This window comes from Scyliorhinus torazame, chromosome 15, assembly GCF_047496885.1.
Source record: "Scyliorhinus torazame isolate Kashiwa2021f chromosome 15, sScyTor2.1, whole genome shotgun sequence".
Classification (NCBI taxonomy): domain Eukaryota; kingdom Metazoa; phylum Chordata; class Chondrichthyes; order Carcharhiniformes; family Scyliorhinidae; genus Scyliorhinus; species Scyliorhinus torazame.
Genome location: NC_092721.1, coordinates 169,660,670 through 169,679,987, shown reverse-complemented (window position 1 = coordinate 169,679,987; position 19,318 = coordinate 169,660,670). Strand labels below are relative to the sequence as shown.

Genomic DNA, 19,318 nt, shown 5'->3' with positions numbered 1-19,318 from the left:
GTCTATCCCCACCATAGGGTCCGAGACATATAACAGCAAATCGTCTGCGTATAACGAGATTCTATGTTCCACTCCGCCCCCAGCCCAGCCCTTTCCAGCCCCTAGAAGCTCTCCGAGCAATTGCCAGCGGCTCTGTGGCCAGCGCAAACGGCAGTGGGGAGAGAGGGCAGCCCTGTCTTGTCCCATGGTGCAGTCTAAAGTAGTCCGATTTTGTCCTTGCACTCACCGATGAACCCCAACCCGAACCGTCCTAGTACCTCCCACAGATAATCCCACTCGACCCGGTCAAAAGCCTTTTCAGCATCCATGGCTACCACTATCTCTACCTCCCTACTCTCCGGGAGCATCATAATCACGTTGAGCAGCCTTATTAGGTTGGCCACCAGCTGCCTCCCCTTTACAAACCCGGTTTGGTCCTCCACAATTACATCCGGTACACAGTCCTCAATTCTCGTCGCCAAAATCTTGGCCAGTAACTTGGCGTCTACGTTGGGGGTATGAGAAGTCTTTTATGAGACACTTCGAACCTGATTATAGTGAAATATACAGGTTACCTGAGAAAGAATGCTTTAGTGCCCAAATTGTAGGTTAAATGCATTTTCTGGGTGCCTTGTTCATGCTATTCATGAACTATTTGGATTTTACTGAATTTGCTGATTGGCAAAGTGCCCACAGGAAACTGAAGGGGAGTCTAACCAACCAAGTTGAACCCCTTTTCAATCTATTTGGACAGGAACAGTAACTGGATTTTAATGTCACTGGAATGCACACAATGCACAATGATAATTAAATGTAAAGTGAGCACACAATAAAAATATCCTTTAGCAAATGTGCAAGCATTTGATTTATACCCATCTAAAAACCAGTCTGGGTCATTTTGAGCCCAGGTTTCCCCACTGCAAAACCTTGGCATAATATTGAAAAGTATTGCTGATAACTTGGGTGTGAGGTTGAAAGATTTTCCCATCTATGGAATAGTTGTGTTCTTGGCTTGGGGCAGGTAGAGGGAGCTTTTGCTGCATCTAGCAAGTGATACTTTTAGGTGTATAGTGGTGACTAACATGTTCCTTGCCAAATTATCTCTCAAAAACTAAATCTCCAGTGGTGCTGATCAGTCGAGTTGAAAAATTACAACTTGGAATAGAACTGGTCAGGCTGGTGCTGTTTTCCAATGAAGTAAACCCGGTTCCTTGTTTGGCTTGGAAACCTCTTTTAGGTAGAGTAAATATGCAATATTGTCTTGGCATTATATAATACACAATTTGATGGCATGGGATATTTTGCTAATGTTATGAAGCGTGGGAAGGCTGGATGGAACCTATTTTCTTGACTATTAACTTTTTTTCAACATCCCACCACCACTGTTTTGCTTTGCGACTCGGTGGAGATGGTTGCCTAGATTATGAGCAACTGCATTTTTAAAAGGACTTTGAAGGATTTGTTGTTTTAACAGTGGAAGTGAAATATGGTATGCGCTTTACCTGCTGATCTGTTTAGTTTCTGCCTGTCATTAGTTTGGCATCAAATCAGTTCTGTGCCCATCCATTTGCATTTTTGCGTAGTAAAAGATTTCCATAACGATACATGATTGACCAAAGAAATCCTTTGCCTGTTTGTATGAGTGCACGTGGCTTCCATACTCGTTGATTTGTATGTTGAGTGCCTAAAATAATGAAGTGTCTGACTTGACTAAAATTAAAAGGGGCTTATATGATTCAGAAATTAGCTGACCAGGGTTACTTTGTATATCGTATTAGTTAGTACTGGAATAAAGTGGTTTATACTCCACAGCCTGATCTAAATTGCTGCTTGCCCCAACAGTGATGCAAACCTACTGTGCCCAAAAATATGTTATTTGATCCATTAAAAGACATGCTACTGACTGATCAACTACAGAAACCTGAGCCGATGCTGATTTGTGTTGGTGGAAACATGGGCGTGATTCTCTGACCCCGGGGCCGGGTCGGAGAATCGTCGGGCCGGGCACGATTCATGCGATGCCAGTCCGCCGATTCTCTGGTCACTGGAGAATTGGCGCCATAGGCGCTGGCATGGTCGGCGTTGCTAGTCGGCCCCCCACCCCCCTGGCGATTCTCCTCCCAGGATGGGCAGAGTGGCCGCCAAGAAAGCCCAAGTCCCGCCGGTGCCTTTCACATGTGGTCTTACCCGGCAGGACCTCTGCGTCCATCCTGCGGGGAGGGGAGGGAAGGGAAGGGGAAGGGGGAGGGGAGGGAGAGAGAGAGCGGGAATCTGACCCTGGGGGGGTTCCTCCATCGTGGCCTGGCCCGCGATCGGGGCCTACCGATCGGTGGGCTGGCCTCTCCTGGTGGCGGCCTCTTACTCTGCGCCGATCCCTGTAGCCCTACGCCATGTTGCGTTGGGGCCGGCGCGGAGAAGGAAGCCAGCGCGCATTCGCAAGTTCGCGCCGGCCGCAGCACTCGTGCGCCGATCCACGGCGCCCGTTTGACGCCGGTCTCGGCTGCTGGAGCTGCGTGAGTCGCTCCAGCGTCTTTGCTCCAGTGCCGTGCTGGCCCCCTGTCGGGCTCAGGATCGCTGCTCCTGGGGGCCTGTGGACGCCATCATAAAACGAGACTGCGTTTACGACGATGTCAACACTTGGCCTCAGGATCAGAGAATCGTGCCCCTTATGTTTTAATTGCACTGTGCATTTCCTAGTGCAGGGCTTTGGACCAAATGCTGGCATGAGATTGGACTGGCACTGACAGAATGGGCCAAGTGGCCTCTTTCTGTGTTGTAAATCTTCAATAATTCTAGTGCAATAACTAGGGAATTTACCTTGCCACCAATAGGCTTTGGTTTGTTTGTTTTCAACCATGGGTCTCAAATTCCTTGTATTCATTGCTTATTACTTTATGGTGATTCACAACCTACAGGAATTGAGGCTAAATTTCTGTTGGTGGAAATGATTTTCTTTTTCAGACATGCAATAGAATTGAACTGAGTATGTCGATGGCTGACTGATGTGCACTCCTCTCCCCAACACTAGTGGGTTATTTTATTAGTTTTGGGCTTGATGCCAAATATTGATTTTCTTTTTAAACCTTTTTTTGAGTAAGTGTTCCCACAACTCTGCCATGTCCAATTGATTAAAATGATTGGCGCCTGGAGCTTGTTCATTGGCTTAGAAGCGAGCTGAAACAAGTTGGAATCCATGTGGGTCCTAGGGTGACTTTGACACAAGGTAATGGAGCCAGAGAGCATTTAAACGTGCAGCTTCTGTGAATGCCAGGATCTCTGAGGAGCATTTCCCTCTCCTTGCCTCGGTTTTCAGCTTGCATATGTTTTAAAAATATTTTAACATCACTGCAATAACATTATTTTAATAATGACGACAAACCGTTCCACTTACACTGCATTCCCTTTTCTTTTTCATTTTTACTGATGGAAACACCACCATGCCCTGCTGCTTAGTTATTTGGAGTTTTTAAGTATGTATCTTGCTACGGTCAAACTATTTCTGATGTAAGTATTATTATAATGTAGAAGTTTCCCATATTGTAGAATGAACTTTGCAATTCCCAGCAGCCTAAAAATTGTGGAGAGTTGGGCTTCTGCTCCTGACCTGATCCGCGGGGCAGCAAGGTAGCACAAGTCCCAGGTTCGATTCCCCACTGGGTCACTGTCTGTGCGGAGTCTGCACGTTCTCCCCGTGTGTACGCGGGTTTCCTCCGGGTGCTCCGGTTTCCTCCTACAGTCCAAAGACGTACAGGTTAGGTGGATTGGCCATGATAAATTGCCCTTGGTGACCAAAAAGGTTAGGAGGGGTTATTGGGTTACGGGGATAGGGTGGCAGTAAGGGCTTTAAATGGGTCGGTGCAGTCTTGATGGGCCGAATGGCCTCCTTCTGCACTCTTGTCTTCTATGCTCAGATGATCGGGAGTTAGAATGAGGAAATAATAGGATTAAGAATAAATGGGAGGAGGAGTTTGGGGGCAGGGGAAGATACCTCATCGTGTGCGAGGATGAGTTTGATTTAATTTAAGGTGGTGCATCTGACTGGTGAGGATGAGTGGATTCTTCCAGGGGTGACAGACCAGTGCGGGCGGGGATCAGCAAATCTCACGCATGTGTTCTGGTGCTGCGAGAAGTTGGGGAGATACTGGGAGGGAGTATTCTGGACTCTATCGAAGATTGTGGGGGGTAGAGATCGGGCTGGACCCAATGGTGGCGATTTTTGGGGTATCGGAAATGCTAGAGCTGATGGGGAGGGGGAGGGGGGGGGGCTGATATTGTGGCCTTAGCCTCTCATTGTCCGACGAAGGATTCTATTGGATTGGCGATCGGCAATGCCACTTGGTGTGGCGGCCTGGCTGGGGACCAGTACAATTTCCTCTGGCTGTAAAAGATCAAGTTCGAGTTGCGGGAATCAGCGCAAGGCTTTGAGACACGGTGGGGACTGTTCATGATAATGTTTGAGGAATTTATTGGGGGGCGGCGGGGGGGAGGCGAGAGGGGGAGAGAGAGAGAATCCCTACAGTGCTGAAGGGAGGTGACTTGATTTCTTGTTTTGTCTTTTATCTCTTTTTTTTTTTTTCCCCCTCCTCCACCCCCAAAGCCTTTTTATTTTGTTCCAAATTGTGCCATTCGTTGGAGAGAAGCTGGTACCGTCCATGTTTATGAAAAAATTAAGAAATGTACACAAAGCAATTTTGTATTTTGAAACACGGCTGGCAGGGAGGGAGGTTGCTGTCTAAACAAAACTTAATGCTGGTTGTATCAGATGGCACTTCAACTTGTGGGGCTATTTGAAAAGTAAAGGAGTGATTCTTAATAAACCCCATAATCATTTGAGGCAAATCACCACCTTGGTCAAACTCCAGGGGGAAAAATGGCATTTGGATTTAGTTTGGAAAAAATACTGAATTGTAGGGATCATGAAGTCTGTTATTATTGTTCAACAATCTTGATTTTAATCTTGAATTTTTGTACAGAATATTTTCACGCGATCTTTTCGTAAGGGGATTTGTACAGTGTAGATAATGCTGTTCATTAACTTGGATGAATATGCTGTGCACTTCAATACAACATTTATTCGTGTTTAATGCCCAATGATGGGTTGTGTGCCTGATCACGTACATTAACATTCCAATCCCCAAGTCCTTGAAGGGTCTCCATTCCATGTGATGTAGAAAAGTTAGCATAATTCACAATGCACTGTCTGAATGGGCTTGCTCTTTTTGCATAAAATCTCCCTTGAAGGTAGTCCTTTGGAAGCTTGTTTCCTTTTCTATCATTGGATAAGACATGACCGCTGTTATCCAATAAGATTTTTTTTTAATGCAGGCAGTTGCTGATCATGTTCTTCTGCTCCTTTAACTATTCCATCCCTCACCCTTTATGTTGTCTGATCTCATTGGGGATTGGACACCAGTATGTTGCAATCCATTTTGTCCATTCTTTGGCGCTTTGCTTTCTGGTTCCAAGGCATGCTGTGCAATTTCTAGAATGTGCCAAGTTAAAGGAATCGCATTGTTGAGAAAAAATGACCCAGTCCAAATTTTAATTCCACCGATTCAGTCCTCTTTCCGACATTGAGTTTTGGATCTTTCCCCAAGGTTTCGGAATTTGTAGAATTGGGTGCTTAATTTAACCGCCCAATTAGGGCGTCTTGATTTTGATCATCTTGAACCTCTCTAAATATTTTAAAATATTTGATGCTGAAGTGTCCCAAAGCAAAACCTATTGGTTGGTAATTAGGGTACACATTAGACATCACTGAGTCTCTACCACATGTATAAGGCAATTGAAAGTTTTGGCAATTGGTAGCCTTTTTAGGATTTTTTTCTAAGAATGTGGCACAAGATTAAGATAAAGGGCAGCAGCACGGTGGTTAGCACAGTTGCTTCACAGCTCCAGGGTCCCAGGTTCAGTTCCTGGCTCGGGTCACTGTCTGTGTGGAGTCTGCATGTTCTCCGTGTCTGCGTGGGTTTCCTCCTGGTGCTCCGGTTTCCTCCCACAGTCCAAAGACGTGCAGGTTAGATGGATTGGCTGTGACGAATTGCCCTTTGTGTCCAAAAAGGTGAGGTGGGGTTACTGGGTTACAGGGTTACGGAGATGGGGTGGAGGTGTGGGCTAAGGTAGCGTGCTCTTTCCAAGAGCCGCTGCAGACTCTATGGGCTGAATGGCCTCCTTCACTGTAAATTCTATGATTCTAAGATAATCACTTGTGTGAAATGCAGAGCAAATGTAGCTTGTCACTTTTTTTTATCATTGCATTCAGTATTTCTAACTTAAAGCAGTTTATTTCTGTTGTCATCTCTTTGTGTAACAATTGCAACAGTGATGATCCGGATCTGCCAACACGGGAAGCTTTCGGGACAACCAAATGAACACCAATGAAATGGTCATTTCTGGTTGCCACAATCCATCAAACTTCTTATTTTGTTGTTATTGTATTTTCTTGGGTGAATAGCTTCATTTTTCTAACTGCAAAATACTTTCAATATCAATAAGGCAAATTGGCGCTGAACTGACTTGGGGGATGGGCTTGTTCGTTCATGACCAGGCAAATTGGCTGAACTGACTTGGGGAATGGGCACGTTCATTCTGACTTTGTGCTCATTCTATTGAGTAGTTCTTGTGAATGTTACATCCCAAGCTTAGTATGATATTTGCTGTTCAAGGTGCTCCATTTTATCCTCTTTGCATGAGCATCCACTTACATGGCATATGATTTTGGTGGCTGGTGGGGTTAGGGAGGAGACTATTATTCTACATACTTGGCACCAACCTGCCAGTAGAGCAAATGTCCGACTCCAAGCTGGACAAATCCTAGCCGGTTCTTCCCAACTGCTAAGCATGTAAATGGAATAAAGGAATACATGGTGCCAACCTGGTTATTCGCACTCTGTTCAGAATCCACCTGAACTGTTTGTATCTACACCAGGTGAATGTCAGAGAAGTAAGAATAACGCCCTCTGCATTAGGGCAACATTTGACTAACCAAGATAGCCGAGTAAAACTGACCATATTATGATAGCCGAGTAAAACTGACCATATTATGAGGTCCAACCTTTTGTTAGCTGGAGTCCTACCTAATCACAGGTAAATGTTGATTATTGTAACCCAGCTGTGGTGAATGTATTCTGGCAACCATTCACTGTATTGCATTGTATCATGTTGGTGCCCTTATGGGCTCCGCCCCCTTAGGGGAGGTATATAGAGCTGCTGCCCTGCAGGCGGCTCTATGCAGAGCAGTCGCAGGCAGGCACAGTTCTAGCTAATTAAAACCACTGTTCACTTCAACTCTCTGTCTCATGTGAATTGATGGTCGCATCACCAGCCTTGACCTCAGCACATTTTTGTTTGTGTCTCAGGCATTCTTCACCCAACTGTTTCAGAGCGAGGATGTTAGCTGCGTTTATGAAAGAGATGGGAGGGCTGACCCTTGGAGGTTCTTGCATCTGAGGGAAAGGGATTATTAGCTTTTTTTTGCTGGTACACAACGTGTATTCCAGAGTAGATTTTTTTGTGATGGGACGGGCACTGTTGGGGGCGAGGCAGGCAAGTATTCAGCCATTGTTATCTCCGAGTATGCTCCGCATTGGATGGACATGGTGCTGGGAAAGGGCTGGCACGTCTGGAGATTGGAGATGGGGTGGTTGGTGGACCCAAATGCTGCCAAAACAGGCAGGGTAATTGAGGATTGTGCTGGGTTTAACAGGATGAGGGTAGGTGTTGGTGGTGTGGGGAAGTGTTGGAAGTGGTAGTGAGGGGTAAGGATCTCGTTCAAGGTGCAGGTGGGTAGGGAGGCAAGAGGAATGAAAACTGCTGATTGGAGGTGGATGGAAGGCGCGTGGAGGATCTGACGCTGGAGCGTCTGGTGAGGAGGAAGGAGCTGCAGGTGAGGTTTGACTCGTCCTTGGGAAAGGCGATTCGGCAATTGAGGCAGGTGAAGGGGGTTGTATAGGAGTATGGGGGAAAAGCCAGTCACTTGTTGGCAGGCCAGCTCCGCCGACAAGCAGCCCGGAGAGAGGTTGTTTGGCTTTGGGACAGGACGGGGGAAATGCTGTTTGCACTGCAGCAGGTGGTTTTTTTGAGGGTTTTCCAGGATATAAATCAGAGCCTCCGGAGGATGAGTCTGACATGAGAGGGTTTCTGGGACAGTTGAGTGTCCCAGAGTGAGAGAGGAGGAGAGGGCAGGGCTGGAGGAGCCATTGGGGATGGAGAAAGTGTGGGCGATAGGTTGGATGCAGACAGGAAGGCACCCGGGGCCAGATGGCTTCCCAGCAGAGTTTTAAATGAAGCTCTTGAAGAGCAATAATCTTTATTAGTGTCACAAGTAGGCTTACATTAACGCTGCAATTAAGTTACTGTGAAAATCCCCTAGTCGCTATTCCAGTGTCTGTTCGGGTACACGGAGGGTGAATTCAGAATGTCCAAATTGCCTAACAAGCATGTCTTTTGGGACGCATGGAGGAAACCGGAGCACCAGAGGAAGCCCAAGCAGACACTGGGAGAATGTGCAGGCTCTGCACAGCTGGGAATTGAACCCAGGTCCCTGGTGCTGTGAAGCAACAGTGCTAAACACTGCTACCATGCTGCCCATAACCTGGCATCGCTGTTGGTGGAGATGTTTGAGGATGTGGTGGTAAATTGGGTGTTGCTCGAGGTGATGGGACAGGCATCCATCTCTTTGCCATTCTCCAAGGACCCAGTAGAATGTGGACCATGGATGCTGAAAATTTGGCAAAGTTGTTGGCAATTGTGTTGGAGGGTGCCTCCTAAAAGTGATTGGGGAGGAGAAGATGGTTTGTTAAGAGAAGACAGTTGTCCTCTAATGTGTGGCGCCTTTTGAATGTGGTGCTTTCTCCAGCGGAAGGGAAAGGGTTGATGGTGGTGGTGGTGGTGCTGGTGCTGGAAGCAGAGAAGGCATTTGACCATGTGGAGGTCAATTTGTTTATGGTATTAGAGGTTTGGGATTGGGCATAAGTTTTGTGGCATGGGTGAGGTTGTACAAGGGCCCAAATGTGAGTATGCATCCAAACTGGATAAACTCTGTATTGTCCTTCACAGAGGGGAACGAGGCAGGGGTGCCTTATGTTGGCTGGCAATAAAGCCCTTCGCCATAGCGCTGAGGTGCTTGGAAAAATAAATGGGAGGGAATAAAGGGGGGTGGGGGGAAGGAGGCATGGTTGAACATGGGGTGTCCCTGGATGCGGATGATTTGCTGCTGTACATTTCCAATCCGGATGCTTCGGTGGGGACATAATGGGGTTGCTTAAGCGATTCGGGGCACAAGCTAAATTTTGGGGAAAATGAGTATATTGTAGTGTCTCCTCTCTGGAAGTTTGCCATTCTGGGTAGTGCTAACCCACTGTGGGTATCTGGGAGTGCAGGTGGCATGGAACTAGGCTCCGCTCCACAACTGAATTTTACAAGTTTAGTGAGCAGCGTTAAGGTTTGCTGAGGAGGGATAGTCTTCCCCCCTATCATTGGTTGACTGTGTACAGGTGGTAAAAATGAACATTTTGCCACGGTTCTTATTCTCTTTACTGAAGTAATTTTTTTATGGGGGTGGAAAGGTTGATTTCGTCATTCATATGGGTGGGTAACGTGGCAAGAATTAGGAGGATGGTGCTCCAGAGAGGGCAATCATCGGGAGGTTTGACCCTTCTGGACTTGCCACATTATTGTTTGGTGGTGAAGGTGTGGGATTGGAGTAGGGTGCCTGAGATGTCATGGGAGAAGTTGGAGGCTGTATCTGCAAGAGGTCAGCATTGCTGGCACTGGTAACGGTGCCACTCTTGTTTAACCCCGGGAGATGTACGGGAAGCTCGGTGGTGGTGGCCACGTTTGGAGGCAGTTTCGGAAGCATTTGAAATTGCGGCGGGTCGAAGATGATGCCAATCAGAGGGAAACATGGGTTTGAGCCTGGGTGAATGGATGCGAGGTTTCATGGCTGGGAGGAACGAGGGCTGGTACTAATGAAGGATCTGTTTTTAGAAGGTCAATTTGTGACCTTGGAGGCGCTGGAGATGATGGGATCCCCTGGGGAAAGCAGTTCGGGTATATGCCAGTGTGGGATTTTGTAAAGTTCTGCCCAACCTTCCTGGTGGCACCACTCTTGTTTTGGGGGGGGTTGTCTTGGCGACTTCTGGATATTGGAGGAGGACCGTGCATCTTCGGAGGGGGGTCAAAGCTGAGTGGTTGGGGATGGAGCTGGAGGAGGGATTGTGGTGAGGTGTTGCGGAGAATGAATGCCTCGGCCTAGTGAGAGGGACTGGGGCTGGTTCAGTTACAAGTGGTACATAGGGTGCACCTGACAAAGTCGAGGCTGAGACGGATGTTTGGGGTGTTAGAGTTGTAGACGGGTGTGGGGGCAGATGTGTAGCTTTCGCCTCGTTGATCGCACACAGGCGAGTCCTATTGGGGTGGAGGTCAGCTGCTGCACCCTCTGCCTCGGTGTGGCTGGGGGATTTAACGGAGTTCAAAGGTGAAATACTCCTCGAGGACGAGTGAGATTCTACAAGAGGGGGTCTGTTGATGATATTACATTTTGGAGTCTTAGTTGACGGTAACGGTAACTGGTAGGGGTGGGTGGGTTTGTGGGGTTGCTTCGGGGTTATTTTAGTTGGAAATGTGTTGTGCAATTGTTAAAATTTGAATAAAAATATTTTCAAAAAAGAACTACATCGTTGCTTGCTATCTGTCTCCTCTTTTTTTTATTTCTTTCCTTAGAATCAATCAGGTGCAGAAGGAGGCCATTTTGCTTATCGAGTCGGCACCAACCTTTGAAAGAGCACCCTACCTAAGCCCACTCCCGTGATCTATCCCCGTAACCCTGTGCAATCCAAAGATGTGTAGGTTAGGTGGATTGGCCATGCTAAAATCGCCCTTAGTGTCCAAAAGTATGGTGGGGTTACTAGGTTACAGGGATAGGGTGGAGGTATGGACTGAAGTAGGGTGTTCTTTCCAGGAGCCAGTGCAGACTCAATGGGCCAAATGGCCTCCTCGTGCACTGTAAATTCTATGATAACCCTGTAACCACATCTAACCTTTGGACACTTAAAAGGCAATTTAGCATGGCCAATCCAACTAACCTAGACATTTGTGGGAGGAAACCGGAGCACCCAGAGGGAACCCGCGCAGACACTGGGAGAACATGCAAACTCCACATAGACACCCAATTTTCATTTTATTTTATGCAATGCACAAGGCACAAACTTGCACAAAAACTGAAGCCATTCACTGCTTCTGATCCATCACAGAAGCCCAGCTTCAGCAAAGTGAGGCTCAATCCTTGAGAAGCAACGAAGCTGCCGACTCCTGGAGTAACACACAGTATACAGCTCTTTGCATTCATATGACACCTTCCATAACGTCCGGATGTCCCAAAGTGCTTTGCAGCCAATGAAGTACTTGGGCACTGTTGTAATGTTGCAAACTGGACAGCCAATTTGTTAGAAGTGCCTTTGTATTCTTCATAAACTTGTCCAATAGACATGTGTCAGCAATTGATTCCCAGTGGCTCAGTAGTTTCATCTTCCGCGCACACATTTTCACTCATCCCACTGTACCTGGCTTGGAAAGATTTGTGCTTTTTGTGTGATCAGACCTTTGACAATTTGTCTCTACATCGAACGAGGTTTCTGTTTTGATATTGAATAACCCGGTTATACTTGGATAAAGCAAAACTGAGGAATTGGTAGTAAACATGTGCAATGACTATTGTCCCTGATGTCGTCATGTGTATACTCATTGGGGTAGGCTATAGGAATGGTCCTATGTTAACTTTATTGCTTTCCCTAATGGTCCCTCCAAAGAGATTTTTATAGAGCTTTGGCTTGAGCCAAGGTTGGGCTCTAATCTAGATACTGTTTAAGCCAAAAGAGGATTGCATTACTGTGAATGAATTATTTTTCTTGTGTTGCTGTTCTTTGTTTACCTGACTAAATGCTCAATGTTTTACCTTTACCTCTATAACCTTCAAAATGCACCCCAAGGGAATGACCGCTCTAAATGTTGAGAGATGAGGGTCACTTTCTAGTTCCCCAAGGCCAAGTATTTTTAATGCCCACTAAATACTTGTTTGCCATATTATATGGAGGGAATATGTTGTCCAATCCAAAGTCCAAGCTTATTTTTCTCCTATGGTGGAAGAAACTGGTAATTAAATATTTTTTTTTCCTGGAGAAATGATAGAGGGGACTGAAGTTTAATTTTTTTTTAAAAGAAACCGTAGGACTGTGTTGGACACTGGGCAGCATGGTGGCGCAGTGGTTAGCACAAGTCCCACCCCGGCTCTGGGTCACTATGGAGTTTGTGTGGGTTTCACCCCCACAACCCAAAAGATGTGCAGGGTAGATGGATTGGCCACACTAAAATGCCCCTTAATTGGAAAAAGTAATTGGGTACTCTAAATTTAAAAAAAAAAGACTGTGTTGGACACGCGCAGTGACTTGGCCCGAGAACTGGATAGATATCAAAGCAGTATAGTGCTATTTTTGAAGTAAGAGGATCAGCAGATACTCACTTTAACCCAAAATCTTTTTTTAAATTGCGCCGTAAAAGTTCTGCTAGCAAAGCAACAGTGTTTGCTGCTGACCTCCTGAGGCTGCCCACAATTCCAGTGTTTGTGGTTTTCCCCTTTCCTGATGATGGTTTAAATCTGGTGCCAATTCAAGGGGATCCCTTGGTATGCAACAGCAGTGACTATACAACAGCAGTGACCATTGAGATTACACATTCTACTTGTGGCTGGACCTTGGAATCTGCTCACGCAGGGCATGAAAACCAAGTTTTAAAAACTTTTGATCAGATATTAAATGCACAGATAGCAAAATAAGTTATTGCATCAGAATGGAAGCGAAAATAAATAAACGTCCAAGTCCACCTTTTTTTGAAATCATGAAGAAATTTGGCATTTAGCTTGTACAACATAGATTAGCAATAGTTATTCGCACCTCATTCAACAATAAGGTTTTATTTCCAGGGAATTTACAGCAGGGCTAATTATATACAAGTGAGTTCTCATCAATATCCCATTGATTGCCACGGTAGTCTAAACTGTGTGAGTGTTTCTGGTGCTCGCGAGGGGGGGACGGGGGGAAAGAATCGGGGGGGGGGGGAAGAGAGTCTGGTGGGGGGGGAGGGGAAGAGTGCAGGGGGAGGAAGAGCTGCGCTAACCCCACACAAATCTTTTGGAGCTCCTGTCTTCAACACTGGTGGTCATTTTATGGGGTATCAGTCTTGCTGGTAAAGGCTGAAGGCAGATGTCCTCGCCATCGCCTCATTGTAAGCCTACAGGCAAGTTCTGCTTGGGTGGAGGTCTCTGATTCCGCCCTGTGCCTCAGCTTGGTTGGGTGACCTCTTGTGGGGTTTTTTTTACATTTCGGAGAGAGGGTCAGTGGAGGGGTTCTATCTAAGATGGCAGCCATTCATTTCCTTTTTTAAGGAGCTTGTCCCCATCAGCTGAGAGGATTTTGTTTTTTGGGGGGTTAAGTTAATATGTGCCTTTGCTTGTTAGTCTTGGTCTTTGTGTAACTTTGTTTAGACCAATTTGTTTTCATTTTGATAAAAGAAATGTTGGAAATACTCCATTTCGGAGCATCTGTGGGGAAACGAGAGTTGAAGCTTTAGGTCTGGAAAGAGTTCATACAACCAGAAACTAATTAGCTGGTCCATCTCTTATTTCTGGGAACTTTTTTGTGCAAAATGGTCGTTCCAGTTTTAAAAACAAATGATTATAATTGGGGAGCTTTGGGCATATTTTTCTCTTCCGCTGTGCTTGTTCCTTTCCCACTAACATGCAGCCAAACCTATAACTGTACTAGTGGTCAAAGTGCTCTTGTTTCCATTCTATTGGAAGAACTCACATGCGATCTAGGCACTTCCTCATGGTGAGGGCATTCTGTCTGTCTGCCTTTGTCAGCTACTTTGCCTTGTGTTAAACAAGAACGTGAACTCCTTATGCAGCACAGGCAGGGAGAAATTGGTCTGGCAAAGAGAATCACAATTCTCCATTTTTGTATAATTGTTGCTATTGAAAGTTGTAGGCATTTAAATAAAATGCCCTGAATGAATGTGTGACGCAAAAACCAGGTATTGTGATGTTTCATTCAACTTATTGTATCATGAGTCAGTTTTATATATTGTAACTTACTCTGTGTATACTGATGTGTATATACTGTGTGACATGATCTGATCCTTGGCAAAATGTTACTTTCAGAGCACACCGCTAAAGGATTGCAGATATTTGCTCACTAATATAAAATGTTTTCACAGGAAGTTGCAAGATTTTTTGACACCAAGCACAAAGATCACTATAAAGTCTATAATCTTTGCAGTAAGTATGTCTTTTGGAAATGTTTTTAATTAAAAGAATTTAAGTGAATATACTTGAAGAAAGTGTTGAATTATACGGGAATACTTTGAGTCAAGATGCAGTGGGAGAAGGGGGAGGGGAGGGAACTGATCGACCTAAACACTGTTCCTTTTAAGTAAGCGTGTTTCCATGCCACAATGGGTGCAATTCTCCCATAGCCCCACTGGAGGGTCCAATGAGGGTGGGAGTGAGAATTCGGCAGTCAAAAAATCTGTAACACTGGCATGAATTTTCCATGGGATCTTCTGGTGCCTGCCATGGTTGATCAGGAAAACCACTGGTGGCTGGCATGAATCAGATTTGCAACCCGCTAATGGGATGCAGAAGCAGGATGACCGGAATCTTTCTCCTTTAAGAACATGGCAGTGGAGAATACAAACAATGTGGCGTGCAGAAACCGGGACTCACCTGAACAATGCTTGGGGCTTCCCAGAGTTCAGCATGGAGGCCGCCAGCAGCTCTGGATCCTGGAACGCCAACCAAGTGCATGGGAGGGAAGCATCTACAAGGTGGAGCTTCCAAATTTGGTGTCATCGAGGAGGTTCATCTTTCAGCTTCAACTTATATCCAGGAAGTCTGATGTTTGTTCTTCAGTGGTGTATTGGTAATGATGGACATCTTTCTTTAGCATGGCACCCAGATATAATCGTGCCATCACGGCTGCCACAGAATATAGTGTCTAAATCTCCAGGAATTGAGATCGGGCCCAAAGATATGGCATCGTTTCCTGCCAGCCTCAACTCTTCCCCCTCTCTCCCTCCTCCACCCCCCACCACCACACTGCCATGAGGTTTAGGATGTTGTTGTGTAATATTTGGAGATAGTAACTTAGTGTAGCACAGAAAATCTTTTTAGTTCTATGGTGCTTTTTGTTTTCTACCAAGACTGATTTTATAAGAAGTATTTATACTTTTTGTCGACAACTTGCTAATTACTTCTAAAATCTCTTGAGGAAGTTGAACCACAATAATTTGGGAATGAACCTGACATTTTATTTGAAGAAAAGTCTAAATTTCCTCCAGTAATTGTTTTTAATTGGGCTGGCTCTGCCAGCTCTGGAACTTAAAACAGTTCTGAACAATGTACAGTCGAAGCGAACTAAAGCAAACCCCTCCGGACTGGCATGAATGATCGCTCTATTAAGGGGTTTACTTGTAGGGTTTGGCAATTTATATTATTTAAAAATGAAGTGACCAATTTGAATTAAACACCATTTTTATTCTGTTACAGCCAAATCTATACATTTGTTTCATATATCACTTGCCAGTCTCAGACATGTTGCAGATGGTGGGTAGTCCTATCTGGCACCAAATGCATATGTTTACAGCATGGAAACAGGCTCTTTGGCCCAGCTTGTCCATGTCACCCAGTTTCTATCACCAAGCTAGTCCCACTTGCCCACATTTGGCCCATATCCCCTCTATACCCACCCTGCCCATGTAACTGTCTAACTGCTTTATGTATCATTCCAATCAACCTCTGCTTGGGTTGATCATTACACATCCATTGTACTAGGTTGACCCCAAGTAGATCCTGCTCGAGTGTTCTTTACGCAACTGATTTTCTTTTCATCCACTGGGAGAGGAAAGAAATGGGTCACCATCCATCCTTTTAAAATAGGAACAGGAGTAGGCCATTCAGCCTGTCCGGCTTTCTCTGCCATTTAATACGATCATGGCTGATTGGACACTTCTATGCCTCTTTACCCACACTATCCCCATAACCCTTGGTGTTATTGTTAATCAGAAATCCACAGATCCCTACCTTAACCCTGAGCTTTCACTGTCCTCTAGGGTAGAGTATGTCAAAGAATCTCCACCCTGTGTAAAGAAATTTCTCCTCATCAAATTCTCTTTATCATTTGGTTAGGTTCAACTTTGGAAGGCCAAGGTAGCATGACCACCTGCGAATATAAAGGAAAAAGTAGTGTTTGCCCAAGTGCATTTTACCCAAAAAGAGCAGTGTAAATCTCAAGGCCATTACGCACTCGTTGACCTCCCCTCAATCATCAAGAGTCATCCACCTATTCACAATAACCTGCTTGTAATGCTCACCACATTATCAGAACCATTGTCATCCAGGCTACTTATCATAAGTTTTATAATAAATATTTTTTTTAACTTAATTTTTCTATAACATTTAACAATCCTTTCCTCAACCTGAAAACAATTCATTAATTAATTAACTACCCCCTCCCATTTTAGCTGCTGACTGAGGTTAATTCCTTAAAATGTGATACAAACATGCCATATTTTATTAAACCCTCATCATTCCCTCTGAAACTAAATTTAACCTTCTCTCAGCTTAGTCTCCCAGCCATATTGAGGCACAGGGTGGAGAAACTGACCTCCAACCTGACAGGATCTGACCGCTTGCCACCAGCGAGGCAAAGGTTAAGACATCTGCCCCTGTCTGGAGGTCTGGCAAGTTTGACACCCCAAACATGGCTCCCAGGGGACTGGGTCCTCGGTCCAACTGTAACCGATTATGCTAATAAAGCTATTCCAAAAACGTGTACAGAATTGGCTGACCGCCCCGTGCATCTGTCACAAATGTCACTGGCTTGACCTGGACAGGAGAGCTGCATGCCAGCGAGAAGGTGAAACTAGCTGCTTTGCTATCAATATCGCATTTGTCCAAGCATGGCACCATGTAGCCCCGGCATAATTGAGATCAGCTATAAACTGACTCCAAAGATGAAGCTTGTGATTGTCGGAATTATGCCATCACCGACCCGAGGCATCCCTGCGGCAATTTGGTCTTCCTTGTGCATTGTTAATTACTTCATCTCTCAAAAGGTCAGGAGTGGAGCTGGTTGACTATTCTGCAGTACTCATTTCCAAATTAAAATCTTTCTTGGCCTACAGCACCTGAAAGTGGCGGGTAACATTCATGCCACAAGTGACAAATCTCCTGGAAAGAGACCCACCATTTGCACTTTGGGAGTTACTGTGTGCTGTTTTGGTCCTCGTACTTGAGGAGGGGTGTAATTGCAGTAAGGCAATTCCAAGGAGGTTCCCTCGATTGATTCCAGAGATGAGCGGTTTAGGCCTATACTCCAGTTTAGAAGATGAGGAGGTCCAATTGAGGTATACAAGATGATAAAAGCTATTGACAAATTAGACGTAGAGTGGATTTTTTCACTCGGGCAATCTAGAATGCAATTGTAGTTTTAGGACAGGATTTAAACAGATGAGAAATTAATTCTCCCAAAGTGGCCTGAATCTGTGGAATTTACTATCCCAGTGTGGTGGATGCCCGGATTGAGGAGATCGATAGATTTTTAAATTCGTAATGGCTTGAAAGGTTGTCGAGTGGAGGCTGAGATGTGATCAGCCATGATCGCATTGAATGATGGAGCGGGATCCAGGGGCTCAATAGCCTAATCCTGCTCCTAGTTCTTGTATTGGAGGGAGGGAGTGGGGAATCAGGAACGGGTTACTGAGTTGGACGATCAGCCATGATCATATTGAATGGCGGAGAAGCCTCAAGGGGCCAAATGGCCTGTTCCTATTTCTATGTATCTCCTCTTGGCCCTCAAATGCCATTGGCATTTTGGCAGGGTCACTGCCTGATTGGACACAACCTGGATCAACTGTATGGCCACTGGCTAAAAGAGCAAAGTGAATGAGTGGATCACCTGTTGACTACTCTAAAAACAAAATTAACCAACGAAAGGCTCAATTCAGGAGTCTGAGGAAAGCCTCTCATTCACAACTGTCAACACTTGAAGCTTGACAGCATCAATCAGGCCCGTCATTGGGTTAATACACCAAACCTCCATGGGCACACTTGTGGCTTTTGCATGTACACTTTTTATAGGATGCACCACAGCAATTCACCAGGTTTACTTTGATAGTACCCTCCTTTCCTATGACCTCTATCACTAAGCAGGACGAGCAACAATGTTGTGTCAACATCACCTGCAAGTTTCCCTCCAGTGTCACACACCACTCTGATTTTAGAGGTATCGGCATTCCTTCATAGTCACTTTGTTAATATCCTGGAAGACCTTGTCTATGTCCATGTTTGGGAGCACCAGCAGCAAGGATGGCAATGGTTCAGAGAGAAAACGCACCAAAATCTTGGTCCAATTAGAATTGGACCACATCCCAAGGTTGATATTTTTGAACGAAGGTAGGGATAGTGAGGTGATTTTGATGCAGCTGAGATCTGTAGCATGTGAAGGGTTAGCTTAGAACTGCTTCGTCAGCTGTTGTCAAAATGAAATGTTTAAGTGTAATCAGCCTCTTGGTTTGATCACAAATAAGAGAGCATAGTAAACAAAATTACACTCCCTTCTGGGTACTATACCATGGTGGGTGGGATATTTAAGTAATGTTTGTCACTGAATTTTCTTATGCCGCAGTATTTTTCCTGCTCTTTTTAAAAAATCTGTTTTGTTCTTGTGACAACTCAACATAACATGAGCAACTGGAGCAAAATGCAGCCTACCCTTAGAGTGTATATGGTTATGTATTCTGTGAATTGGAAAAGTGTGCCACAGGATGAAAGTTGACTGATCTAACCATGATTGCATCAAAGGTTTGGAGAGGATACTGACTTAATGAGTGGCGATGCCGATTGAAACATGTGTCATTACCGAAGTTTCAAACGCAACTAAGCTAAAAGATGAATCATTCCAGCAGCATCCTTAAAAGATGATCATTGAGTCTGTATTTACAGCACAGGAAGAGGCCCTTCGTCCCATCGGGTCCTCGCCAGCCAACAAGCACCTATCTACTTAGTCCCGTTTTCCAGCACTTGGTCCATAACCTTGTGTACCACAACATTTCACGTGCTCCTCCTAAATACTTAAATGTTGATGTGATTTCTGCCTTTTTCGGGCAGTAGGATCCAGATTCCAGCCATCCTTTGTGGGGGGGGGGGGGGGAAAAAGGTTTTTCTCGTGTCCCCGCTAAACCCCCTGTCCCTTGCTGTAAATCTTTGACATCTCTGCTTAGGGTAAAG

General features: G+C 45.3%; 1 protein-coding gene across 4 annotated transcripts in view; it reads left to right on the top strand.

The window, feature by feature from the left end:
- Positions 1–19,318, top strand: part of tpte (transmembrane phosphatase with tensin homology) — a 119,047-nt gene that overhangs the window by 65,590 nt on the left and 34,139 nt on the right. For all 4 annotated transcript variants that reach the window (XM_072477073.1, XM_072477074.1, XM_072477075.1 and 1 more), the window contains one exon: positions 14,248–14,308. In XM_072477073.1, coding sequence (XP_072333174.1) covers positions 14,248–14,308 — 61 coding nt within the window. The remainder of the gene's footprint in view (positions 1–14,247; positions 14,309–19,318) is intronic.